General features: G+C 40.5%; 1 protein-coding gene across 2 annotated transcripts; it reads right to left on the bottom strand.

Annotated features, from left to right (window-relative positions):
- Window positions 1–3,817: 3,817 nt before the first annotated feature.
- Window positions 3,818–22,467, bottom strand: MED17 (mediator complex subunit 17). Of its 2 annotated transcripts, XR_003611761.2 has the most exons (13): window positions 21,934–22,467; window positions 19,620–19,786; window positions 17,462–17,681; window positions 15,082–15,218; window positions 14,909–14,993; window positions 14,399–14,551; window positions 13,323–13,453; window positions 12,498–12,682; window positions 9,785–9,922; window positions 7,399–7,516; window positions 5,409–5,568; window positions 5,045–5,148; window positions 4,293–4,379 (listed from the first exon to the last, which is right to left on the bottom strand). XR_003611761.2 is itself a non-coding variant. In XM_028119622.2 (12 exons), the coding sequence occupies exons 1-12, from the start codon at window positions 22,181–22,183 to the stop codon at window positions 4,168–4,170; spliced, it is 1,956 nt and encodes a 651-aa protein (XP_027975423.1). In that variant the 5' UTR covers window positions 22,184–22,467; the 3' UTR covers window positions 3,818–4,167. The 2 variants fall into 2 exon arrangements, 1 of the variants encoding a protein (XP_027975423.1); XM_028119622.2 differs by lacking the exon at window positions 5,045–5,148 and having other exon boundaries at window positions 3,818–4,379.
- Between the last annotated feature and the right edge of the window lie 4,959 nt (window positions 22,468–27,426).

Here is a 27,426-nt window from a genome sequence, read left to right as displayed (position 1 = left end):
TGCTCACCCCGATAAGTGCAGTCACCATCTGTCACCATATAATGTTATTACGGTATTGACTGTATTCCCTGTGTATACTTTTAATCTGTGACTTATTTTATAACTTGAAGTTTGTACCTCTTAATCCCCTTTATCTATGTCGCCCATCCCCCATCCACCTCCCCTCTGGGAACTACTAGTTCTCTGTATTTAAGAGTTTGTTTGTTCCTTTGTGTTTAGATTCCACATCAGTGAAATCCTATGGTATTTCTCTTTCTCTGACTTATTTCACTTAGCATTATACCTTCTGGGTCCATCTATGTTGTCCCAAATGCCAAGATCTCATTCTTTTTTATGGCTGAATATGTGTGTGTGTGTGCGTGTGTGTGTGCGTGTGCGTATACCACATCTTCATTATCCATTCATCTATTGGTGGACACTTGGGTTGCTTCCATGCCTTGGCTATTGTAAATAGTGCTGCAATAAACACAGGGTGCATATCTTTTCACTTTCTTTGGGTAAATATCCAGCAGTGGAATTACTGGATCACATGGTATTTCTATTTTTAGTTTTTTGAGGAACCTCCATACTGTTTTCCAGAGTGGCTGCACCAGTTTGCATTCCCACCGACAGTGTACGAAGGCTCCCTTTCCTCCACAACCTCACCAACACTTGTTGGTGAGGTTGTCTTTTTGATTTTAGCCATTCTGACAGGTGTGAGGTGATATCTCACTGTGGTTTTGATTTGCATTTCCCTGATGATCAGTGATGTTGAGCATCTTTTCATGTGTCTATTGTCCATGTTTTGCTTGTGTGGAAAAATGGCTATTTAGATCCTCTGCCCATTTTTCAGGTTTTTTCTTTGTTTTGTTTTTTATTTTGGATATTAACCCCTTATTGGCTCTATCATTTGTAAATATCTTCAGTAGGCTGCCTTTTTGTTTTGTTGATGGTTTCCTTTGCTGTACAGCTTTTTATTTTGATGAAGCCCCAATAGTTTATTTTTGCTTTTGTTTCCATTGCCTGAGGAGACGTACCCATAAATATGTTGCTAAGGCTGACATCCCAAGAGATTATGGCCTATGTTTTCTTTCAGGAGTTTTATGGTTTCATGTCTCACATTTACATCTTTGATCCATTTGAGTTAATTTTGCATATCCTGTGAGAAAGTGGTCCAGTTTTCCCAACACCATTTATTGAAGAGACTTTTTCCTGTAAGTTCTTGTTGCCTTTGTCATAGATTAATTGACCATATAAGTAAGGGCTTATTTCTGGGCTCTCTACCCTCTTCCATGTCTGCTACTTTTCTATCTCAAACATCTCCTTCATCCATCATTTTAAGCCAAATATAGTCTGTTCTACAACAAATGTTTTACAATCAGTAAATAGGCAAACAAATACAGAATAATATGGAAGTTTTCCTGGTTCCCAATCAAGGAGAGCCAGAATATTGGGAGCAGAAAAACTCCTTGGCCATTTGAGCTCAACTTTTAGAGAAGTAAAAATGAGTGCCGGTATTTGGGGCTCCTTTACCAAAATATAGTCCTTCTCATTTGGATGTTTAGATTGGTCTCAATTTTTCACTTTTGCAGACCTCCTCTAATCCTTATACAGTAATCTTTGTGAATCTGTGCTTTGTGAAGTATGCCTACAGGATGAATTTCTAGAAGTGGCCTGGTAGATAGGAAACAGCAAACTTTAGAACAAAGACCAAGCTCTGGTCACTGACGAGGCTGAGTCCCAGTGCTTGCTATTTCAGACACAGGGTTTCTCAGGGATGAATGGTCTATTATGTCAGTTCCCATCCTAAAGGGAGATTCAAAGAGCCTTTGGCCCCAAGTACGTATGGCCTCGAAGAACTGGAGTAGGAAGTGAAGAACAAAGGTATGGAAAGAGACTGACCCGAGCATGGCTTTAAAAATGAGCTGGAGAAAACAACAATCTTCATGGCCACAGACGCACTCACTGTCTTTACCATCTGTGAATCTGAACGATGCAAGACATTCCAAAATGCTTTCTCCTTTATTAAGTAAAAATAAAGCTGGCCTCTTAACTGCTTACCAAATTCCAAAACGCTTGACTTTCGGAAAACAGGCATTTAATGTTTTATAGCCACACAGCACTTCAGAATTTCACGCCCATTACCAACCATACTGAGGTGAGCAGGGCCATCCATGTCCTTGTTGTACACCTAAGGGAACAGGCTCCCAGAGGGCAGCCTTGCCAAACGTAAACAGCTAAGCAGAGGTAGAACCAACTTCTGAGCACAGCTCCTGTCAGCCTGTGAACACAGGGGGAAGGACTAACTGGTTTTCTCTAACCGGTCTCCGAAGTTTCGCAGCGCCTCCTTCCGGCGCCAGGTCCTTCAGGTTGCCACATTAAGCTGGAAAATATAAATCAACGCAAGGCCGAAGAGCTGCCATTTCCCATCCCTCCCCCGCCTTTACCTCAGTTTCCATAGTGGGTGATGGCTATTCCCTACCCGGTGATTTAAAATGGGATAGGAAGGCATATGAAGATGGTGTCAGTCTTCAACTGTTCCACTCTCCTCCAATGAAGTTTAAGAGAATAGGTGGTCCTATCTGTGCGTGCGCTCTCCGCTCCAGTGTGGTCCTGTTGTACTGGCTCATGACGAGGGACAACAAAGCATTCAGAAATGTTTGATAGCCATCTTATGTCTATTATAATAAAAGGAGAGGGCTTTTATTTGGTATCTCTTTAAAATTTAATTTTTCTAATTCATTTTTATTATATTTACTATAGTATCTACCTACAGTGGGTGGAAATTAAAAAAACCAGTCCTCTGGCAAAAGTCCTTTGAGATTTGCTGTATTAGCGTGTGAGCCTTCAAAATCACACAAGGCTCCTCGTGGGAGCAGAACTGTACAGAAGAGCTTAGGATAAGTAGCTAAGGCAACTTTTCTGGGCCACCATGAAAAGATTGATACAGATTTATAATTTAGATTCAGACCATTTTTAAAAAATTTCCATGGAAAGGAAGATGCAGTATCTTGATCAAGAGGGCAAAACAAACACAAAGATGTTATGGTATTTGAGGGCTTACAAGCTCCATTTTTCTTAGAAAAAGGGAGAAATACAGAAACCTTTTGAAGTTACTTCACAGTCATCTTATGAATGCTTAAAAGGGTCTCTTTTAAAAAATTGAAAGCCTTTCTCCTCAGGAAAACACTACTTATGTATTACTTATGGTGGTTCCAAAAGACCCATATCAACTTAAGTCTCTTATGAAGGGAAGCTCCTTGGGCACATTTTAGGATTGGGGATTAGTTCCAGGAAGTTCAAACATGTTATTTGTAAAACGTAATCGATTCACTGATCCATCAGTTTTTCCCCTCAGGAAAGAACGCCGATGGAGTAAGGACAAGACTTTCACTGGGAGTGGAGTCCAGAGCTCCTGGGGGGGAGGCAGGGGCAGGTGGGGCGAGGTGTAAACACATCTGGTCCGAATGGACAGAGGTCATTCACGGGGAGGAAGAGACCAAAAGGGGGCCCGAGGAAGCCCTAGAGATACATTCTGCTCTCAGGCCTTCAGCTGGTACCTTCTAGGAAGCTCTCAAACTGCTCTGACCTGTTTTGGTCAGACCCGGGCATACATGACAGTGAGATACTTGATTTGCTGAGACAAGCGCCCACGTTGGCAGCTCTAGGAGGAGGGGCTCCCCCTGCAGGCCCGTCCTCTGTTCCACTTGCTTACGGGGTGAGTGCGCTCCTGTAGGAATGCTGACTCACGAGTGTTCAAATATTCTTACGCAATCTTTTTAACAAATAGTGGAATGAGACACGTTGATTAAAGGTTATTAAGAGTTCAGAGAATATCTGGAATTTTTAACCATATGCTTTATTTGCTGTCAACATCAAAGGAATATTTAAAAAAGTTGAATTCAAACCCATAAATTAGTAACATTTCAACTGCATAAAAAAAGTTGTTTTACATCTCCCCATACTATATACCCTGTAACTGTACATAAGCGTCTGCATTTCAAAGCACTTGGCACTTATAAAGTGAAAGGTTTCAAAATGCTAGGTAAACATTTGCCTTTTTTTTTTTTTTTTTTTAAACAATACTCCTTTGGAAAATTTCTCTTCCTTGTGCTTATAGTTCTTCTCAAGTCAGTTTCTGGAAACTTCTCTGGAAAAAAATAATCTAGAAACCGTTCTGGAAACAACTCATAGTAGGCAAGGGCTAAGTGCAGACATAAGCAGCTCCATTTTATAAACAAAGTTTCGACCTTCCATTTTATTCCACTGAACTTCTTTGAATGGTCCACGAAGATGATTCCATTTGCTGTCTTGTAAAACATCACTTTTTGGAAGATCTTTACACTGGTTACGGGGAAACTGAACCATGATCTTGCTGCCACTCTCAGGGCCATTACGAACTGTGGAGCAAAACCAAAATATCAATAGTCAATTTCCAAACTAGAAAACAAGGGTCCCACAACTTTCATTCTACCATGAATACAAAAACCTTGTCTACCAACTTGAAATCTCTTGTTTAAAAGTGCTTGTCACTTTTAATATGCTAACCGCCCTCCCCCCAAAACCCAAAAAGCTTGCTTATTTACATGGTATAAATATTCATGAATTATTTGTACCATAAAAGTGCAGCAAGATGAATTCTGGCTTAGGAAAGTCAAATGTCCTATCTATTTTCAGAAAACCAATTTATTTTTTTCTAGAACATCTGATACACACCTAATATATAATGAAACTCAAACATTTGGCATCAGGACCAGGAGAGATGAAGACAAGATTATTCTGAATTAAGAACTTCAGGTTTTAATGAGGCTTCATCACTCAGCAAAGAAGAAATGGGTTTCGAAACTCTTATCAGTAAAGACCTAGCAATGACCAAGCCTGCAGATTCACAAGCTATGATTCTGTGGGAAAAATTTTCTAATTACTCTTTCAAATATTTAGAGCAGGTATTAGAAAAGACCACACTAAAGCCGTAAGTTTTCATTTTCAACTAGGTATCATCTTCAACTAGATAATACGTGTGTTTATTAAAGTGCCCGAGTCAGAATGAGTGTTTAAAAATCACCTCTCCTCTCTGTTCCATCCCTTTACATCTTTGGGATCAGATGTGACTCTGGCCTGTTTGAGCAGTACATTTTCCAAAAGCATTTATCCATCAAAGGTTCTGAACTGCGGGGTAACAATGATGAAAGAAGTTTTCAGAGCTCTTAGGAAAATGTGTCACCAAACAAAACATTTTTTATGATCACTAGAAAGAATTAATAATCTGTTGCTCTGAATAAGAGCCGTGATCAGATAAATGTTCAGCGTTAACTCCTATATGAACTCGCTGCAGAGAGAAATTACTCTGAAGTACATCTGACTAGTACAGGTGAACATTAAGGCCAAACTCCCAAAGATCTCTTCCCATTCAGGGCAGTGGCCAGTACCTGAAATAGCATAGTCACCGCTCGGGGAGGCCACGGTGATGGCGGACGCGTTGCCAATGCTCTCTATGGGCCCAAGTCCCACATGATTACTGAAGCTGAGCACCTGCCAGCCCATGACCTTGGCGAGCTGCTGAACTGCATGCACCTGATGCTGTGACATCTGTAAATGAAAAAGGCAACTTTACGCATAATCACCATGGAGATTTACTTTGCAGATTTACTTTGCAGACATCATGATTGTAAACTTTCCTTGGGGTGCTCACTGCCTCACACGGGAATCCTCCTCTGTGACTACTGGGGGGAGGATCCCACCTTCCACTGCAGAGGCTAAAATAGCCTGAGACTCAGCTTCCGTGCCCACTGGCAGCTGGAGCACGGGAACAGGACCTAAACTTGGCCAAGTGGAGACTCCCACCTGGATCACCAAATGTGGAGCAACATGCAAAGCAGCAGGGGGTGGATATCTTCCAAATCCACTCGCCATCCTACTCGGCCCAGGGAGGATCACCCATATGGTTCCATCATCTGGCTTCGGGTGGGGTTCAGATAACGGGAGCCACCCGGGTAATGGGGAGCCAGAAGGATGACGAGGAAGAGAGTAAGATCGGGGCATTTATTCGCCCAGTACCCTCCCCTGTGAGGTTGTATCCTTTGACAGAAGGCAACTGGTTTTCTCCAAGTGGCCTGTTCCATAGGACTCTCTCCTTCAGGGTACCCATAAGCCCTCCCCTTATCTCTCTGGCCTAGGACTGGTGACCACTAAGCCCCCCAGGCCTGGTTACCTGGTTATTACTAGCACTAGGTTACCAAGCTCTCCCTGGTGTTCTCCAACACCCACACTTTTGTAAATCCTTAGTAAAATGACTGAGCGTGCCACGTACTTCCTGTTAAGATCCGGATCGATATACTGGGGCCCTCTGGAGTGCATTCTGCCACTAGTGAGGAAGGCAGGAGTGTCAGGGTCTGCAAGCCTTCCCATCGATTCCCACCAGCCTTCCAATATATTTCTATGTATGTATGCTTATGGTGACCAAAGTCATTTTAGATGTAACCAACCAAGAGCTGCCATACCTCACAAAACGCATTTTATTTACTTGGCACCAAAGAAGCAAGTCAGTATAAAAGATTATTGCTTCTAGGATGGAAAGCATCCGTATTTTTTTTTTAATTTTATGTGAAAGATAAATGTATTTTGTGAAAGGCATATTAGCATTTCTAAACCTATTCTTTCTCCCGCAACTCCGTTTTTCATTGGATCATAACTCCCTGAAGAACACAGGAAAAATACTGTTCTTAATTTTATAGAACAGGAAAGAGAGGTCCAGAAATTTGTCCAGTGTCACAAAGCAAATGTGTGGTAGAACTGGAACTAGAACCCAGCACTTTCCATGCTGTCCCTTAATATTGAAGAACTCTTTCTTAGGGCTTAAGTAGAATATTCCACTATTACGGTTTTCTATCGGTTCCCCCTTCCCTGGTTTTCTGGGGTTAATATTTCTTTACTTTTATGTGGTCCCAAAGGGGTTGTAAACCTTGGCAAACATGAGAAATAAGAAGTTTGTAATCCCAGAGCTGGTCCTTCATCTTTTTTTTTTTAAGATTTTATTTGAGAGAGAGAAAAGACAGAGAGAGCATGAGGGGGGGAGGGTCAGGGGGAGAAGCAGACTCCCTGCCGAGCAAGGAGCCCGATGTGGGACTCGATCCCAGGACTCCAGGATCATGACCTGAGCCGAAGACAGTCACTTGACCAACTGAGCCACCCAGGTGCCCCTGGTCCTTCATCTTAAACTAACTGGAAATAAACCTAGGCCAGTTCATCAACATTTTCAGTTAACCCATAAGTTGTAGAATGTGCACTAGAAATTAAATAAGTGGCAGAAAAAACTGGCTTTCTTTTTATAACAATATACTGGAACTACTTCTTACTCACTTTGTTCTTTAAGCTGTTACTAGAGGAAGAGGCTCAGGATTTGACGTCTGCAACCCTTACCTGGGACAGAAGGAAATCCTGGAGCTCCTGCTCCTGATGAGACAGTGTAATCACTCTTCCATCCCTGTGTACAACTCGGATCTGCTCAACTCCGATATTCAACTGCAGCTGGATGGACCTTTATAGACACACATACTAAAAGTCAGAAATGTTCAAAATTACCTTATACAGTGCCCCAAACATTAAACCTTAACATCAAAGAAACAAAATACCAATTTGGATAACCTGCCCTAACACCCACAGGGAAGAGGGGTTTTCTTGGGTTCAACCTAACCATCAGACTCCTACCCGACTCTCCCAGGCCACACTGAGTACCAGTCTGCTCAGAAGGCTGCACGCGAGGAAGCACAGCTTTCCAGCCAACCACCATCCACTGCTCCTCTTCTCGGGCAGTCCTTCTGCAGGGAGTCTGCTTCTCCCTCTGCCTCTGCTCCCCCCTCCCCCGGCTCATGCTTCTCTCGGTCTCGCTCTCAAGGAAAGGGAAAGGAAAGGAAATGCTTGCTCCTGGGAAGTTCTAAGAGAATTACTTTCAACTTTAAGTAGCGTAAGTTGACCCCAGCTATAAAGGATGAGGAAAGGGGGGGTATTCTACCACTTCCTTTCCCTCCTGCTGCTATCAAGGCTACATTTATCACTAACTCTTCTTCACCGAAGTTTACAACCCCTGGGTCCTGTAACCATAACCTCACATTTGTTTGGTCTTAGTTCTAAATGTAAATAACTTAACGCTGATATTTTTTTCTTTTCCACTCCTTTGTGTTCACTCTTTCTCTTAACATCTTATTATGGACATTTTTAAACACAAACACAAGTATATAGTACTATAGATTCTATATATATATAGTTATATAAAAATATTATCATGAAAGTCAGTGACACCATCACCCAGCCCTAACAGTTAAAATACATGCCAAACTTGTTTTATCTTACTCAGCAGCTACTCTCTGACCACACACCAAGTCACCCCAATTATTTTCTTGTTTCTTTAGGTATAGGGGCAGAAAACCATGATCCACCTTCACCTCACTATCTTTCCCTGGAAACAAGACTGATTTCCATTGTATATTCTTTTATCTTCTATATTCAATCTTTTAAATCATGCTCATTGACTATTTTTTGTTTTTAAAAAAGTGAACTAAAGCCTTGATATTAAAAAAGAGCAATTTAAGGATATTATACTCCCCTACACCTGAAGGTGGTGATTTTGCTCCCAGTGTGTTTTGCTCACTGGAGAGACCACTGTGGCTAGTTAGGTCTGCCTGAAATAAGCAACTAAAGTTTGAAAAATAACAGGCACTCGTGGACCTTGATAAATGTTTGCTAGGGGCTCACTCACACTGACCTGGGGAAGGGCACTCAACTGTATCCTGCCAGTTGTCAAATTTCAACAAGGCTCAAATGGAGGCCAAAAATGCCTTTCATGGCTACTTGCTAATTTTATTAACTTCGTTTATTCCCTCCAGTTTTTTTTCCCCTCCAATTTTATTGAGATATAACTGACATATATCATCGATTAGTTTAAGGTATACAGCATAATGATTTGGTAAGTGCATATATTGTGAAATGATCATCACAATATGTTCAGTTAATACCCACCACCTCACATGCTACCCATTTTTCTTCCTGTGATAAGAACTTTTAAGATCTACTCTCTTAGCTACTTTCAAATATACAACCCAGTATTATTAACTGTAGTCACCGTGCTGTACCTCGCACCCCAGAACCGTATGTTATAACTGGAAGTCTGTACCTTTTGAACACCTTTACCCATTTGGCCTCCTACCTATCCCCCTCCCCCACTACCGCTGGCAACCACCAGTTTGTTCTCTGTACATTAGCTTGTGATTTGTGGATGTAAATCAGGAAGAATGCTTCTCTGTGAACAGTGGGGTCAAAAGTCATTTCACCCCCTTGATGGACACAGCTCCCAGCCCCATTTTAAGGGCATAATCACGAACTGGATTCGACTAAGTTTAGGCCCACGCCATGAGAGAGCTACAAAACTTAGGCTGTTTCAGGCACAATATGGAGAGTATAGGCTCTAATATAAATGTCCCCGCTCACTTCAAATACCCCAGACTCACCTCCACAGCCTCCAGGCAGCAGCTGAAGCAGATCAGTCTGAGGTGTGGTAGCCTCTCCCTCAATGAGGAGGTTCATTTTTTTTTTTTGTAACCACAACTCAAACCCGTCACATTTACCTAAGGGAGACTATTTCAGAGCTTCTTACCTCTCATCCTTACACTCTACAGTTGATGTCATTTATCAGAATGTTATGCCACTGTAGCAAATAAAATCCAAAAATCTCTATGTAATCACTCAACAAACATCAATACATAAAAAGCAACTTAACATTTTAAATGAATAACTTATTTTTGATACTTACTTGCATATCTGTTCATAACCTTGTGATGTGATTAAAACCTTCACACTGGACTCATAAACATCATTAATATTTGACCAGTGAGCCTGTATCTGAGGGTCCTCGATGCGACTTGCTAAGCTGTCAATGGTTGCAGCAGTTCTTTTAAAGAAAAAAAAAGTCGACATTTTCAAAAAGTCATCATATAAAAGAGTAAGATTATATATCACTTATCAACATTATGGCTATGTGAAAAGAGAGGACTACTTTTCAGAAGGACCACATCTGAAAAGCCAAGACTTTTTTTTGAAAAGGGTCAGATGAGGTGACAAGAGCCTCCTCAGGCCGACGGCGTGCGGGTGCCCGGCGCCACACTACGACACACGCTCACTCACAGGCTTACTGCCTCTGAACTCCCATTTGTTTTCCCAGGAAAGCTTGTCAAAACACAAGGAAGAAGGGTACTTTTTCGGGTACAAACCTCAGCTCTGAAAAGAGTATAAATCACTCACAAATGGCAGTCCTTGGTCCCCAGTAACACGGGACACGCCCACAGCTGAGGCCCATTACCGTCACGGAATAACAACCATTTTCTTGAGAAGCCAGAGAGACTCTGCACAACGAAAACTTTACACTCCAAGAAAGATAAATATGATATATACACATGAGAGATAGGATTCAAGTCCTCATTATGCACCAAAGACTGGAATAAGTGCTTTCATGAGTGCTATCATTTCATCTCATTAACAACCCTGTCAAATACATACCATTATTACCCCTATTTTTCAGTCTAGCAGTGCTCAGTAATTTGCCTAAGGTTACCCACCCATGAGCTGGGGCACAAAAACCGGTAGCCTACCAGAGCCAAAAACCCGGGAGTGTAACCCTAGAGCCAGTAATCCTTCCTTTTTATATACACTAATCAACAGCCACTGCCCAGAAAAAGCATAAATCATGAAAGTTAACCAAACTATTGGAGGTCCTCGGTTTCCAGTTCTCTGATTCTAGCACCTGATTGGGAAGAGAAGGAAAAGGCCAGAAGAAATGCAAACAGCCATTGAGGACAAGGGGCATTTACATAAATAGGCTTGGGATTTGCGCTTTTACTGCGTCTGCTCTGGTATTGGTTTCTTTCAACCTCTTAACTTTTCCTTTTCCATGACTTGTTTCCTCGAAAGTGCTTCAGAAATTCCTACAGCAGACAGATATGTAGAGGAGAGCGTTCATCTTAGTATTAGGTTTCAACAAACTGGAAATAAAAACTATCTGGCAATTGAGAATTGATGAAAGAAATAAGGGAATATTCACATAATGGGATATTCCATAGCTATTAAAATATCTCTGAAAAACATCTAATGAAAAATGAAAAAACTTACAATATTAAGTGAAGGCAGGGTGGATTAGATTTTTTTTTTTTTTTTAAAAGATACACACACCCTGGTGCACATACATCAAAACAGACGAGCATGTTAATAGTTGGTCTTGCTGTGTATGCTATTTATACAGATGAGGCTGATACACTGGAACATTATTTTTATAACTGGGGAAAACAGGAACATTTTACAAGCTTTGCTACTTCCAAGACTGTAACTAATACTCTGAAATGTATAATGGTTCTAAAAATAGCGACTTCCATGCCCCTGACTTTTGGTTAAAGGTTTCTATAATTGAAATGCACAAGTGAAGGTAACAACAGTAACCTACCATATTTGATTGTTTATAAGGAACTTCTGCATACATTATTTAATTTGATCCTAAGACCAGACTCCTGTATCCCTAACTGACAGAGAAATAGGTGGAGGGCCAAAGACATGGAAACCGAAGTTAGTTAGCAGGTGACTGAGCCCTGGCTTAGACACATTTTTTACCCCAAACGCATCATGCTGTCTTCACTAACATGTCTTCCTAATTCATTTTACTAAAAGCTGCAGACATAAGTTTCCACTCAAAGACTACAAACTAATGTGCCATTAAGACCATGACTTGTGTTAGCAGGAAAAAATGAAAATCAAAAATAAACTATCACCCAGAGCAGAGTGAGCCCACTCTCGAAAATTCTGAAAGTACAAACAGCCCTCTTCACCAAGGACCAAAAATAAAATACAAGAGCACCTCCAGCACTTGAAAAAGATACACTGAGGTCCAATCATGCTAAGTTCTTTCGTAAATAATATGTACAGAAGCGAGACGAGCATGAGCTTGGGAGCTACACAGACCTGGGTGTATGGCCTGATTTTGCTACTCTTCAGCTGTCTAACTTTGAGCGAGCTACACAACTTCTCTAGGCTTCAACCTTCCCATCAGTGAAAATGGGCTCACACCACCTACGCCAGAGAAGAAGAGCTAGAAAAGTCAACATATGAGAAAGTGCCTTCTAAAGTCTTAAAAAGTGGATCAGCCAAAAAATAGCGGAAAGCTTCAAGAAAAGATTAAAACCAGTTAAGGAACAAGTTTCTGGTGGATGGGTCACTGAAGAAGGTGAGGAGTTCTAGGGCACATTCCTAGTGAGGTGTCTTTCAAAACTGTAGCCAGTGTTAGAAACCATCTGGAAGGTGACATGGGCCCTGGAGCTAAGTCTTCCCCAAACCTGACAGGACCATCCCCAGCTGTAAACGCTCGCCCTGCAGCCATCCTCCTCTCCCTGGGAAAGGTGAGCACACGCCAAAACTAACGTGTACAATGTCACTAATAAACGGTTTTCTTTTCCAAGAAAACCAGTTACTTTGTTCATCCTTACCTGCTCCTCAGGAAAATATGCTTTGCTTGTTTAATTATTTTTTCCAGAAGCCCTTCACTGGATTGTAGTGAACTGATTTCATTCTTATCGAAAGCTTGAGGGCCTGAAAGTCTCATTCTCTTGTGACCAAAAGGTGCACTTGCTGGATGAGGCATCATGATGGAACTCAAGGTCTGTTTATGAAACTGTAACAAGAATAGCCATTTTTTAATTAATTTTTTATTGAAGTATAATTGACTTATATTAGTTTAAGGCACACAACATCATGATTTGATGTTTGTATATACGGTAAAATGATTCCTCCCAAGTCTAACTAACATCTGTCACCATAAAGTCACAAATTTAAAAAAAATTATTTTAAAAAACAACTAATACTTACATATTAAAAACAGGGGAGGCTGGAATACATACTTCTATTAAGTTTCTCAGGGGATTCTTTTGAAATTAGCCTAAACTGTGAACCTGCACTCTGGAAACACAGTTCTAGACAACCTGTAAGCAGAATACGTCCTGAAATAACTTGATTATCCTGTTTACAGGCTCTGGCAAGACATCTTCCCCTCCCCATCACACTATCAGAATCACTCTTCCGTCTGCACCCTGCATGCTTTTCTTACGCACCTGTATATAACTTGTGGTATATTTCTACCACTATAAGCTATGCTTGGGACAGAGACTGATAATCCTGATTATCTGTGTATTCCCCCAGCATAGAGCAAAGATCTTTCACACCACAGACAATGAATGTCACAGAGAGGAGCTTGTGCACATTCACTGCACTGGACATGCTTACTACAATGGAAGAAGAAACATTTTACTCCTTACCTCTCTAATTAGTAGATGCAAATTATGCTCTAAGACATAAAGATGGTCCTCCGGACTTTGCTTCTCAGTAGCAGATTTTTGGGATTTCTTATCATTTGAGGAATGGCATAAAGAAATCAATAACTGCAAGCCTATTTATAAAAAAAAGAAGTAGAACAGATGCAAATCACCTAAGACATGGACAAGCACAATTGTCTTCCTAAAGTATAATCAGAGCCCATTCTCAAAAGATCCATTCTAAACCTGAAGGTCAGGCTTCGTGATTAACATTTTCAGACCAAAATGACTATTCATGAGTATGACAAACTATCACTTATTTTAACCATTCAAATTCTATTGACCTACAATGTGGCTGTTGACCTTAAGGTGGGGTTAAAGACAGGTGAACAGAAGCTGTATGTTAACTAATTAGTTTCTTCTTGCCTTTTAATTAAAGAAAGCAAAACAAAACACAACACCATTTTTGAGAAAAACAAAAAAACAGAGCTGGTATCTGGTCTTACTGATGAGAAGACAGATACTCTTCCTTGCTGCCATGAAAACCAGGATGGAATTTTTCACTTCTAAAAACCCATTCCTTTGATAAGACCCCAGAAGATACATCTCAGAATTTGTATAAAAAACAAGAGCACAGCTAATTACAGACTGAGTTCCAAGGCAGGTCTGACTGCTCTAGAGTAATATAATTAAAATCCCAATTTCCACAAATTTAGGAGTATTATGGGTATTCAATAACCACTAACATCTCATTTAGACAGTAAGATAGGGTCCCTGAAAAATCTTCCACAAATGGTGTTAGCACAGACACCTCAAAGCTACTGCTGCTAAATAACAGCACTGCTGGTACAAATGTTTAATATATACTGTTTAAAATCCAGCAGTTACACTACTTAGGACACAGGACGGAATCAGCAATGTGGTTTGCCCTACATGCTTTATGAGCTACCATTATGGATAGCAGGCCACCTCTTTGCTCTTACTGTTCCAACACAGCCAAATATGTAGTTAACCCCTCTGTTCTGTTCCCCAGACCACAAAGTCCTGTTTATAAACTCGAGGGGGTTGGCTGCTCTTACTTGGAAAGGGCTGAGAGATAATCTGGTTTTTCACCACAATGTGAGGGATCTGTGACTTAATTTGAACAGCTTCCCGAGAGAGCTGTGCAAAAATTTCTTTACACAAGAGAACGTTTTGTGCTGCTTCTAATTTCGTCTGCCAATGTGGGGAACCTGAAAGACAGGGGACATAAGTATATATCAATTATCTGACTGTATTATGTATGAATTAGCTTAAATGGTGATCTGGATACATATAACGAAAGTTCAGAAAACATTATAATTAGAGCATATCCTTTCCAAAATATAAAAATTTTCCTGCCTTTTACACAGAGAAAACTGGTGAAGAAGTTCAGTCTTAAAAAAGACTGCACAGCTATTCACTAATGGTTAATGAACAAATTATAAATAATAAATTTCCAATTGTTCTTAGTCCAAAGTACCTATTTTCCTCTCTACATTTATCATCAGTTTATTTGGGAATGTAAGCTCAGACAGAACCACAAGTTAGAGGGCAGAACATAACTACACCTGGTTTGGATTTGGGCAAAGGTCGTTTGAAGAGGTTGACTGTGCCCAGATCACCTATGTCTGGAGCCTGTTTCTGAATTGAAACCTATAGGACAATAAAAACATGAAAAGGTGTTAGCAAATTAACTTCTGGGCTAAGTAATAAGAAATTACTTAAAGTACTTGACAAATACCTTGATATAGGCAGACCCCTCTAAATCGCTAGGAATTTGAACATCAAGGGGACAGTAATCTTCAGGTATCTTCTTATCCAGATCAATATCTGTATTCTTTATTACTTCAAATGTACCATGATGGGGAAAGAGAGATCCTAATGGGGTATTAAAAATAGGAAAATAAGAACAGTTAACACATTAATTTAACATACATTAAGTATATAATATTTCACTATTACATCACTGAATCATAAATTAAACTCCCATCCAAAATGTGCTTTGGGGGGAATGGGGTAAGGGTAGTAAGCAAAGGGAATAAAGGAAGCAGGAAAAAAAGTTATTTACCTTAAAAAAAAAAAGACTTCTTGGTCTAATGGTATCATTATACTATGAACTCCATGGGCCATCAAACTGTTTTGTTCCAATGATATTTGGCTGATAAAATTGATGAAATGGATGTACTTCTAGAAAGTACTTCCTCAGATTTAAGCCTGAGAGTTTAAACACTTCTGGAGATAAGTTTCTGTAATAAGGCTGCATTTGAAGTACTCTGAATCCAGCCAGAACAACAAAAGGATGCCACCTTTTTTTCAACCAGTTCCTAGATTTTTATGTGATAACCTTTTGTGTAGTTCAGACCTCTGAGTAAGTTGTTCTGGGCTGCTGAATTATGTGAGGAGTAGGTGGTTATATGTACCTGCTGTTTTGTAACACAGGAAGATGTTCAAGATCTTGCAGTTAAAAACAGAACGTAGGGGCACCTGGGTGGCTCAGTTGATTAAGCGTCTGCCTTCAGCTCAGGTCATGATCTCAGGGTCCTGGAATCAAGCCCCGCATCAAGCTCCCTGCTCAGCGGGAAGCCTGCTTCTCCCTCTTCCCCCCATCTCTGCTCATGCTGTCTCTCTCTCTCAAATAAATAAATAAAATCTTTTTTTAAAAAAAAAGTTAAAAATAAAACTACCCTAAGATCCAGCAATTGCACTACTAGGTATTTACCCAAAGGATACAAAAATACGGATCTGAAGGGGTGCATGCCCCCTGATGTTTATGGCAGCATTATGAACAACAGCTGAACTATGGAAAGAGCCCAAATGTCCATCAACTGACGAATGAATAAAGAAGGTGTGTGTGTGTGTAACAATATTATTCAGCTATCAAAAAGAATGAAATCTTGCCATTTGTAATGAAGTGGATGGAACTAGAGTGCATTATGCTAAGCCAAATAAGCTGGTCAGAGAAAGACAAATACCACAGGATTTCACTCAGGTGAAATTTAAGAAACAAAACAGATGAACATATAGGACAGGGGGAAAAAAGAGAGGGAACTAAACTGTAAGAGACTCTTAATGATAGAGGGCTGATGAAGGAGGTGTGGGTGAGGGATGGGCTAGGTAGGTGATGGGTATTGAGGGCACTTGTTTTTTTGTTTGTTTTAAAAAGCATCTTTAAAAAGCATGAGGTATAACTGTTGTACCAAAAGCCATGCATATTTAACATGTGCAATTTGATGAGTTTGGAAATATGCAAACATTCATATTACCACCAGCACAATCAAGGTAACAGACATATCCAACACCTCCAAAGTTTCCTTGTGTCCTTTTGTGAGTTAATTTTTGTTTTTGTTTTGTGGTAAGAACATTTAACCTAAGATCTACCCTCTTAACAAATTTTGAAGTGCATCATGCTATACTGTTAACTATAAGCACTGTGCTGTATAGCAGATCTCTAGAACTTGTTCATCTTGCTTAACTGAAACTCTACAGCCACTGAACATCTCCCCATTTCCTCTAGTCCACAGTTGAGGGCACTTGTTATGATGAGCGAGCACTGGGTATTATATGTAAGTGATGAATCACTGAATCCTACTCCTGAAACCAATATTGCACTGTATGTTAACTAACTAGAATTAAATAAAAATTTAGAAAAAAAAATCAGTATAAAAATAAATACGTAAATACAGGGTGCCTAGGTGGCTCAGTCAGTTAAGTGTCTGCCTTCAGCTCACATCATGATCTCAGGGACCGGGGATCGAGTACTATGCTGGGCTCCCTGCTCAGTGGGGAGTCTGCTTCTCCCTCTCTCTCTCTGACCCTCTTCCCTGCTCGTGCTCTCTCTCGCCCTCTATCTCAAATAAATAAAATTAAAAGTAAATAAATAAACTTTCTGCTAAAAGTACCTATGTAAATAATTTAGATTCAATTATGTAAATATATTTATATAAGGCAATGTTAAAAGTAATTTTAGCTTATCAGGTTTATGGGTACAGAAATTAAAGCTTCAAAATGTAACATATAACTGAGAAGCAATATATTACAGACTATGTAACATTACAGTCAATCCTGTATTGTTTTTTGACAAACGATAGTCTAAAAGCATAGTTTTTAACGGTGATCTATACCTGCACTTCTGTAGCTCAGATCTCCAAGAATCTTATCCCCAACTTTTCTGAGTTTCCAGTGTTGCCGTAATCTCAAAAGCTCAGAGTTGAAGTCTCTTTGCAGCTTATTTTCTTGGTTTTCAGTAACTGATTTGGTCAGTCTTTCTGCCCCTTTCAACAGGATCTGTGCTGCTCCAGCGAGCGACTTCTTTTTCGATATCAACTGCAGTGTCTGTGGATTCTATCAAAAACAGTAGTGTAGTTCTGTATTTTTAAATGATTTCAACATTCTCTTAATAATAAAATACCTACTCAAAACAAAATTAAGAAATTAAAGAAAAGCAGGTAACACTGTTTTTTGAAAAATAACCTTAACCTACTTCTCTGGTCAACTCCAATAAACTTACGTTAAACCACAAACACCACACTGGACTACAAATCAGAACCTACCCCAACTCTGCCCAGCTTAGATGAGGTTCCCCTCTCACACTGTGCGCATGCCCACCCCCACCCATGTGTATACCCTTTGTGGCGCTCATTATACTTCTGACGAAAGTCTGTAATCCCTGCTTGAAGGTCATCCACATGATGGTTAAACCTACTATGTCCACAGACCCTAGAACAATGCCCGCACATAATACTTGATTTCTGGGATAAATAAATGACCCCAATGAGTCCAGCTATAAAATTATCTTATATCATGGCAAGCTACTAATGTGCCTTTGGAAAAAAGACTGAAGCACACAGCATTAAAATTAATGCACTTCACCACAGGCTGATTTTTGGAAAACTGATGAGAAATCATAATCTATATATTATATAAACATAAATATCCATAATCCCCAACAATCTGTGTACTCTAGTCACCAGATACACTTCTAAAAAGACAAATTTAATACGAGAAAGTCTTCTGACTGCATGAGTCAAAATCACAAAGTCTCATAAAATGTCACAATAATCTTCTGACCATATCAGGGGACCTAATTCTAAGTTTTTGGCGAGCTCAGGAAATTCCTGGAGACCCGTGGGTGGGCAGAGCACACGAAGGTGGCAAGGGCTGTGGGCTAGGAATAAGGTGACGAGAGTTCTTGTCTTGGCTCTCTAACTACTGGCTTTACTGCCTCTGGACACATCACACAACTCTTTGGGCCTCAGTTTTCTCTCCATAAAACAAAGGAACCAGACTGAATGGTCTCTAAGAAGTCTTCCAGCACAGTGTTTCTAGATTCTGAAACTATTACCACATGAGTAATTATATTCAATTCACTTCACTTACAAAAGGGTAAAAACAACCATTACTTCCTCTCCTTGCCACTAACTTGGTCATGGACCTGATGCTCGTTTTCCTCAAGAACCTCCTAAGTGAAATCCCTGGTCTCAGGCTTTTCATTCACCAATTCCTCCTTCTGTTGTCTCTCTTTCATCTTCTAATGTTCAAAAACTGAACATGCTCTTCATCAAACTTCAACAATTTTACCTAGCTTTCAGTAGCTTCCATAATTTGGCCTAATTTTTCTAACCAGGCCCTAAAAAGAGGTTGAAGGGAAAAACGGAGACTTCAAGAAAATCACTTGTTGAAGGACCCAGGGCTGGTGAGGGCAGAGGCAGGATTTGAACCCAGGTCGGTCTGACTCCAAAGCCATATTTACCATCACGTTTTTGTGTAACACACTACAGATCAATGATCCAGGCTGTAAGAATTTGATAAGATCTCGGAAACTTTAGGGGCACCTGGGTGGCTCAGTCAGTTGAGCAGCTGACTCTTAGTTTTGCCTTACGTCGTGATCTCAGGGTAATGAGATCAAGCCCCACGACAGGCTCCATGCTCAGCATGGAGTCTGCTTGTCCCTCTCCCTCTGCTCCTCCCCGAGCTCCTGCTCTCAATCTCTCTCTCTAAAATAGATAAATAAATCTTAAAAAAAAAAAAAAAGATCTGGGATACTTTAAAGTACTACATTACTAATGAAACTTAACTCTTCTGAGGGTCACAGGGCCATTAATAAAATAATAAATAAAGGAGATGCTGTTTTATGCCTTTGCTTTGAACCGGTTAGTCTTTAAATCTTTGTCTGGACTTAATTTTGCATGAAAGGAAAAGGAGACAGTAGGCACACAGCCTGAGAAGTGATCCTGGGACTTAATAAAATGGTACCATTATTCAACTGAAGCCCACACATACCTGTTTTGGAGGAAGTGCATCCTGAGAGACCGGATCAAGCGTCATAAATTTTTTATCCCTAACAATACTGAGGACATCATAGAGAACACACATCTCTGTCAGGGCACTTCTCAAATTGTTCCTCACTGAGTCCCAAGGCCAAAGGGAAGGTTGAAATTTTACCAACCCTAAAAAAAAAAAGAAAAAAAGAAATTCACAGGTATTAGCTACACTGGCTAGAAGACAAATCTCATTTAGATGTTACAAGTACTAAAAGAAGAAACAATGACTTTCTATTTCAAATCATTTCCTGTTTTATCCCATTCTGTCCACCCTTTCTTGAATCTCCGTAAATATTTAAGTTAGCATTCCTACAATGGCAAAACAAATATGGTATCTAATTTCCACAGCTTAAATCTAACATTCCAACATTATAGGTAAGCATTTCAGTATTTTTTAAATTTATGCAAATAACATTTTTCTTCCAGCTTTTAAAACCTGAGTAATTGGAATTTCCAAAATACATTAAAGTACAAAAATAAAAATGACCTGTAACAGCAGCATTCAAATATTAAACAATGTTAACATGCCTTCCAACCTCTTAAATCATTTCGTTAATTTTCACCAATACATGTTCACTGTATAGAGTTCAAATAGAGTCACAGAGTAAAAAAGTAAAACTTTTCCTTTATTCCCCACCCCCAATTTTCTCCTCTTAATATATGTTTTTCAATACATTTACTTCTGTTCTTCTATTACTTGCTTTTTTCTCCAATCATTATATCCTAGAGATACTTCCATGCCAGCACATATAAATCTATTTCATTCTTTAACACTGTTTGACATTCTGGAGCATGTATGTACAATAAGTTTAACCATTCCTACTTAATGGACATTGGTTTCACTAACGCTAGTAGTGGTAAACACGTTGAACACACATCTGTGTACGTGTATAACTTTTTGTGTAGGTTAAATTCCTAGCTGTCATTTAGTGGGTCAAAGGAAATGCACATTTAATACTTTTGACACATATTGAACAGCTAAACTGTCTTCCAAAAAGGTTTTACCAATCCACATTCCCAACACGGATATTAAGTCTTTTAAGTTGCTGCCAATGTTATGCACGAGAATAGTGTTTTAATCTGCCTCTTCCTACTAGTAACATCTGAAGTCTTTTTCAGTGAGCTGTTTATACCTTCCGGCTATTTTTCCAGTGAGTCGTCTTTTTCCCCCCCAGTTTGCCGGGAATCTTTCAACATCAGGGATTGCAACCACTGTGTCCTATATGCTGCCAATACTTTTCCCAGTCTCTCATTATTTTCTTAACTTTATTCGTGGCATCTTTTTCCATTATTATTTTAAAATTTTATGTAATTAATCTCTCTCTGGCTTTATAATTTCTATGTTTCCTATCTTGCTTAAGGTCTCTTCTGCTCCCAGAGTTCTTTATTTATAATTTCCTTCCAATCTTTATTTTATTCTCTTCATTGGCATTTCAATCATTGCGGGAGTAATCCGAAGTGTGAAGTACGAGATAGTATTTATTTTTTATTTCCTAATGGACCCCAACTGTCCTAACACCACTGGCTCAAAAATCCATCTTTAAATTCCTATTTACACAGGGTCTGTCGCACATACCCAAATCAAGAATTGTATTTTTTATCCCTGACAATATTGAGAATCCAAAACCCACTCATACTTTTTCTACTATTCTTTCCTAACTAGTCTCCCTCCTTTCAGTTTTGCTTTCCCTGTAACCCACTTGCTACATAGGATCCTGAGTAATCTTTTTAACATACAATCACCTGTCTACTTAAAATCCTTCCAAAAGCTATCAGTTGTTCTTCTAATAAAACCCAAACGCTTATCTTGGCCTACTGGCTCGGCATGATTTGGCCCCCGCCCACCTCTTAGACCTTACCTCATAGTCCGGTCAATACAGACCTCCCTCTTTTCAGCAGGTGTTATTAGCATCATCCCCATTGCACAGGGAAGCAAAGTAACTCGGACAGTAAGTGGCACATCAGCGATATGAACCGCAGGCCTCTTAACCAAATGTGCCACATTACAGACTTCATCAGTGACAGTGTCTCAAATGCTCCAACTCAAGAAACCGTGCAGAAGGATAAGGAGTATTAAGAGGCAGGCAGCGCCCTAAATTGTCCAGTTGTGAAAAGACCCCAGGGAGCACGATCACTATGCCGCACGGGTGTTTTCAAAGTTCGCCCACGCACCGCATCTCGCCCAGCGCGGGAGAGCGGGAGTGGCAATACCTGGGTGGGTACCCGGGCCCTCAGACCAGCCGTCGGACTCGAGCTGCACACACGGGCCTTACCTTCCTCATCGTCCTGGTCCGCGCTGGACCCGGCGCCCGCCCAGTCCTGCGCGTCGCCCTCGGCCCCCGCCGCCTCCTCCTCCTCGGAGCCCGAACCCTGGCTGAAGTCGATCCGCTGGGCCAGGCGCGCCAGGTTCTGCGACATGGACAGCGGCTGCAGGTACGTCTCAGTGCCATCCAGGCCCACCTCCTGGACCTGCTTCTCGCAGGCCGACTCGATGCTGATCCGCACAGCGCGCACTCCAGACATGCTGGCGGCGTCGGGAGGATCCCCTGCGCAAGCCACAACCCGAGGTGGGAAGCAGAGGCGCCTCCCAGGAGAGCCCGCAAAAGCCGGGAACCGCGGTGCCTCCGCTCACCTCGGAATACCAAACCCTGCGGCGGGGCTGGACACAAAGCCGAGGACCAAGCGACTTTCCCAGAATGCACTGCAGTTCCCTGCCCCGGCTCGGAGTCTCCCGGAAGCCAACTGGCAGGCGCCGGCGCTCAGGGCTTCCGGGGGAGCGCTTCCGGTTTTCCTAGCGCTGCGTCGGGAAAAACTTCCTGGTCCGTAGGAGGCGTGGCCAGCAGTGGGAGGGAGGAAGAGGGGGAGGGATCCCCGTGCAGAGGGCGTGGATTGGCTGGTCCGTGGGGTCCGTCTGCATTTTAAAGCATTAACTTGCTTGTAGTTGGAGTATGGAAAGCTGAAGACGGCGAAAAGTAGGGAAAAGGAAGTGAATGGGTCCCCTGGGTCTTAGCAATGAGAGGTCCTCTGACAATGTTGAGATTCGAGGGTGTACACCTAAAGAAACATGTCTGCAGAGTTATAAAATAAGGACGTAATTTGAGGAAAAACATAAATCGTGCTTATCATTACTGCATAATTGGCGTTATCTGTTTTCCTGTTAAGTTGTAACCTCCTGGACAGCGACTATCTCCGGGAAGCATAATAGAAACTGGCACGTAATACGAGCTTAATTTTTATTTCATGCCTCAGTAACTAATAAGTAAATACTTTAAAAGATTAAGAAGAAATAGTGTAACTTCAGTCTGAGTCCCCAAGAGTATGTCATTAGTATTAATTCCACAGAGGAGGATAGATTATTTTATATTACAAAACTCTAAGGAATTATGTATATATCATTTTTTAAAAAGATTTATTTATTTATTTGAGGGGAGAGAGAGAGAGAGAGAGAGAGCATGAGCTGGGTGGAGCAGCAGAGGGAGATGGAGAAGCAGACTCCCTGCTGAGTAGGGAGCCTGATGCGGGGCTGGATTACAGGACCCTGAAATCGACCTGAGCCAAAGGCAGACCTTTAACGGGCTGAGCCACCCATTTATCATTGATGAGGGATAGAAGTAGAAAAATGTTTACCATCAGCCCAAAAGGCTGACCTAGAGCCTGCATAGCTTTGATAAGGATCAAACAGGTGCTGGCTACTACATTCTTTTTTTTTTCTTAATCTATTCTTTTTTAAATTTTATTATGTTATGTTAATCACCATACATCATTAGTTTTTGAGGTAGTGTTCCATGATTCATTGTTTACGTATAACACCCAGAGCTCCATTCAATAGTGCCCTCCTTAATACCCATCACCAGGCTAACCCATCCCCCCACCCCCTCCTACATTCTTAAAGGGTCTCATTGACTGCCTTTACATCTCACCCATAGTTAATATGGAGCTGATTGATAAGCACCAGAGAAATCTTGCAAACGTAGTTTTACAAGTAGAAATTTGAAGACATTTATGATCTAATACTCCTGCATGTCCCCTCCCCCTTGAGCACTAAGTTTAGAACCACTGGCTTCACACAGCAGAAGTGCAGCTCCTGCCCACAGGTCCTGTCCCTGTACTATAAAAAATCACCTTTTTGCAGAGAAAATGTCTCAAGAATTCTTGCTTTCTCTTTCTTTCTTTCTTTCTCTTTCTTTGAGACAGAGAGTGTGGGGGGGAGGGGCAGAGAAAGAGAGAGAGAGGGAGAAAATCTTAAGCAGACTCCATGCTTAGTAAGGAGCCTGAGGTAGGGCTCTCATGACCCTGAGTTCATGACCTGAGCCGAAATCAAGAATCAGACGCTTAACTGAGTCACCCAGGTGCCCCTCAAGACTTCTTTTCTGATCATTTGTGGCCCCACATCAGTCATGAGTCTTTTCAAGTTTTGTACTGACCAAGATATTATTTAAGTTTTTGAATTACTTTCCTAAGGTATTTAGGAAAATAGGATTGTGCTGGTGTCAGCCTCTACCAAAACAATGTGTTGGGAATGTGAATTTTCCAAGAGAGACCTATTTTTTGGCAAGCTCAACAGGGATTCTTTTGCACAATCATGTTTGAGAACCACTGTATTCTTTAAGTTTGTAAAAGGTTTTAACACATTAAAATCTGATTAGTATTTATCGTTGGCTCTATCTGAGCCCATCACTATGCTAAGTGTTTTAATCGTATTTCTTATTTTATCTTTTTAAGGTTCTCGTCCTTCTGCATTTTGGCCCTGGCATCTGCTATCTCATCTGGGTTAGGGCACACACCTGAGAATTAGAATCTAGGCTGGGCTCAGCTGGTGGGTTCTACTTCACGATCTAGGGCTACAGGTCATTCAGATAACTCTGTACCATGTGTCTCTCGACTAGCAAGCTGTTCAGGGTATGTTCTTATGGTAATGGCAGAGGTACAAGAGGGAAACTTTGCCTGCATTACATGTCTGACATCCACATGGCCCATGACCGAGCCTAAAAGTCAAGGATGGGAGAGAGGACACTTTTCAGTTGGAGGAACTGCAGAGTTGCAGGGAAAGGGGTGTGGATAAAGGGAGGAACAAGGCCAACAATCTGTCACATATGGAAAATAATCCAGTTACGTTCCCCCATCTCACACATAAATAAAAATTCCAATTGAATTAAAGATCTAAGTATAAAAAACAGAGTGAAGTCTTCTGCAGACTCAGATATATCTGAGACTAAGTCCTGTTTAAAGGGAAGTGTTCTATGAAAATTATTTGTCGGATTTTTAGGGTTCATGGAGCTCAAGTCTTCCTAAGGGAAGAAATGAACCCCCCTACCATCTTTCAAGGCTGAGGAGACAGAGATCTGCTAGGATCTCAATTAAAACTCCAAGGAACATATGGAATAACAGGCTCTAAGTAGAGGTGGCCTGAGTCTTATTTAAAATGCGACCCTAACCCAAACCAGCTCAATCTCTGATTACACTGAGGAAATCAGTCTCTCACTTTATCTACCTTACAAAAGAAAGGTAGAAACCCTCATCAGTGGAAGATACCTAGACACACAATATCCAGCATATAATGGTAGTAGTAGTTGTAGACATGTAAAAAGGCAGGCAAGAGTGACTGATAATCTAAACCTAAAACAACAGGGACGTATCCATGGATGATCAAAACATTGGAGATGGTAGGCAAGAACTTTAAAATAACTGATCAATGTTAGATGAAAATGGATGAAAGGCTTTCAACAGAAACGGGAAATGATTTTCTATTCTATTGGGTCTGATTGTCCATCACTGTACCAAAACCACACTCTTACTTTAATAAGTTTATAAATTTTGGTATCTATATATCAAATACCCCTGACCTTGCTGTCTTGATAAATCTTTGTTTAATCTTGGCCCTTTGCTATCCCATATTTTAGAATCAACTTGTTCTATGAAAAGCCCTACTAGAATTAGACTGGCATGGAATTGACAAGAAATGCTTCTGATGCTTCTATGATATTGTATTTTCCTAGATATATTTATTTTGCATGTTTTTAGGTTAACAGTTTTGTAATTTTCTCCATGATGACTATATATAATCTTTGTTAAAGTACTTTTGATAACATTGTAATTGATATCCTTTTCAAATTTATATTTTTAACTATTTCTTAGTGGTATGAAGAAATGCAACTTATTATTATACATAGACTTTATATTTTAGAATCTTCTTGAACTCAGTCTAATAATTCCACTATAAACTCTCTTGGGTTTTTTAAAGAATCAATCATGTTTTCTGCCAAAATTCCTCCCTTTTCAGTTGTTATTCTTTCTTGCTTGCTTTTCCTGGCTAGAACCTCCAATTGTTGATGATATTAGGCATACTTGTCACATTTCTTTTTTTAAAATATTTTATTTAAGTAATCTGTATACCCAACAAGGGGCTCGAATTTACAACCCCAAGATCAAGAGTCACAAGCTCTATCAACTGAGCCAGCCAGGTACCCCATCATATTTCTAATTTTAAAGTGAATATGGCATTAACATATAACTTTGTAAATACATACATAGCATTTACAAAACTGCTTCTTAGAGCATGCACTAGGTGTTAGCTGCATAGAATCAGGGGATCCTATTTTGTTCACAACAACCTCCTTACTGTTTTTTTTTCTTTAAGATTTTATTTATTTATGTGAGAGAGAGCACACACAGGGGGTAGGACAGAGGGAGAAGCAGGCTCCCCACTGAGCAGGGAGCCCAATGTGGGACTCGATCCCAGGACTCCAGGATCATGACCTGAGCCAAAGGCAGACACTTAACCGACTGAGCCACCCAGGCACCCTACTGTTTCTTAAACATACAAAGTCCCCTACCTCTGGACTTTTAAATCTGCCAGGAAGGATGTTTCTCCAAATAACTTCATGATTCACTTTCTCATTTCTTTCAGGTCTCTGCTAAAATGTCTCTTTATCAGAGTCTTTTCCTGATCTCCCTATGTATGTGTAATAAACAGTCTGATTCCATTTTTTATGTTTGCTGACAGCTTTTAAGCGTTATTCCTCCCTCTTCCCATTCTGCTCCATATTTGAACAAGCTGATAAGCCTGGCTGCTCCTTCTTTGACACTTATGGGAAATTTAAACTGCATATGGAATCATCACCCTGGCCCTAACCCTTCACCACCATAAAAACCCCAAGCCAGTCTCCTTTCCCTGTTCTCTCAAGCCAGTTTTGGATCTGCTTGGGAGCTGTCCAGCTTTCCCCAGAAAGCCTCATTATGCGAGCAGTAAATCCTTTCATATCCTGTTGGGGTGTGTGTGACTTTATCCTTCTTGACATCCCAGCCGAATTTTGGGTGATGAGTTCATCCTGTCTCATGTGAGATGGACACAACAAAATAGCATCCTCCTTTACAGTCCATCCTGTGCTTTGTTTTCCTTCATAGGACTTAATACCACCTGTCACATTATATATTTGTTTATTGTGAGTTTTCCTCCACTATATAAAATGACTGAATGATAGAGCCCAGCATCTGGTGAAGCATCTGGCATAATCTTTCACACACTCATTCATTCAACAAATATTTACTGAATGCCTGCTTTAGCCAGGCACTGTTAAAGGCATTAGTGCTACACTGGTAAACAAAGCCCTTACCCTCATGGAGCTTACATTCCAGTGGGGAGAGTAGGTGTCCAAAACGCTTTTGTTAAACCAATAAACTAATATTTTTTCCTGTCTGGAGGTAAGATACTAAAAAGAAACATTATACTGTGAATACAAAATTTTTATTCTTTTTTTTTTTTTTGC

This window comes from Eumetopias jubatus, unplaced genomic scaffold (genome assembly GCF_037043125.1).
Source record: "Eumetopias jubatus isolate StellerSeaLion01/CBP00866 unplaced genomic scaffold, mEumJub1_p1.0 scaffold_13, whole genome shotgun sequence".
In the NCBI taxonomy this organism is placed as follows: Eukaryota; Metazoa; Chordata; class Mammalia; order Carnivora; family Otariidae; genus Eumetopias; species Eumetopias jubatus.
This window is presented reverse-complemented; position numbering and strand designations above follow the sequence as displayed.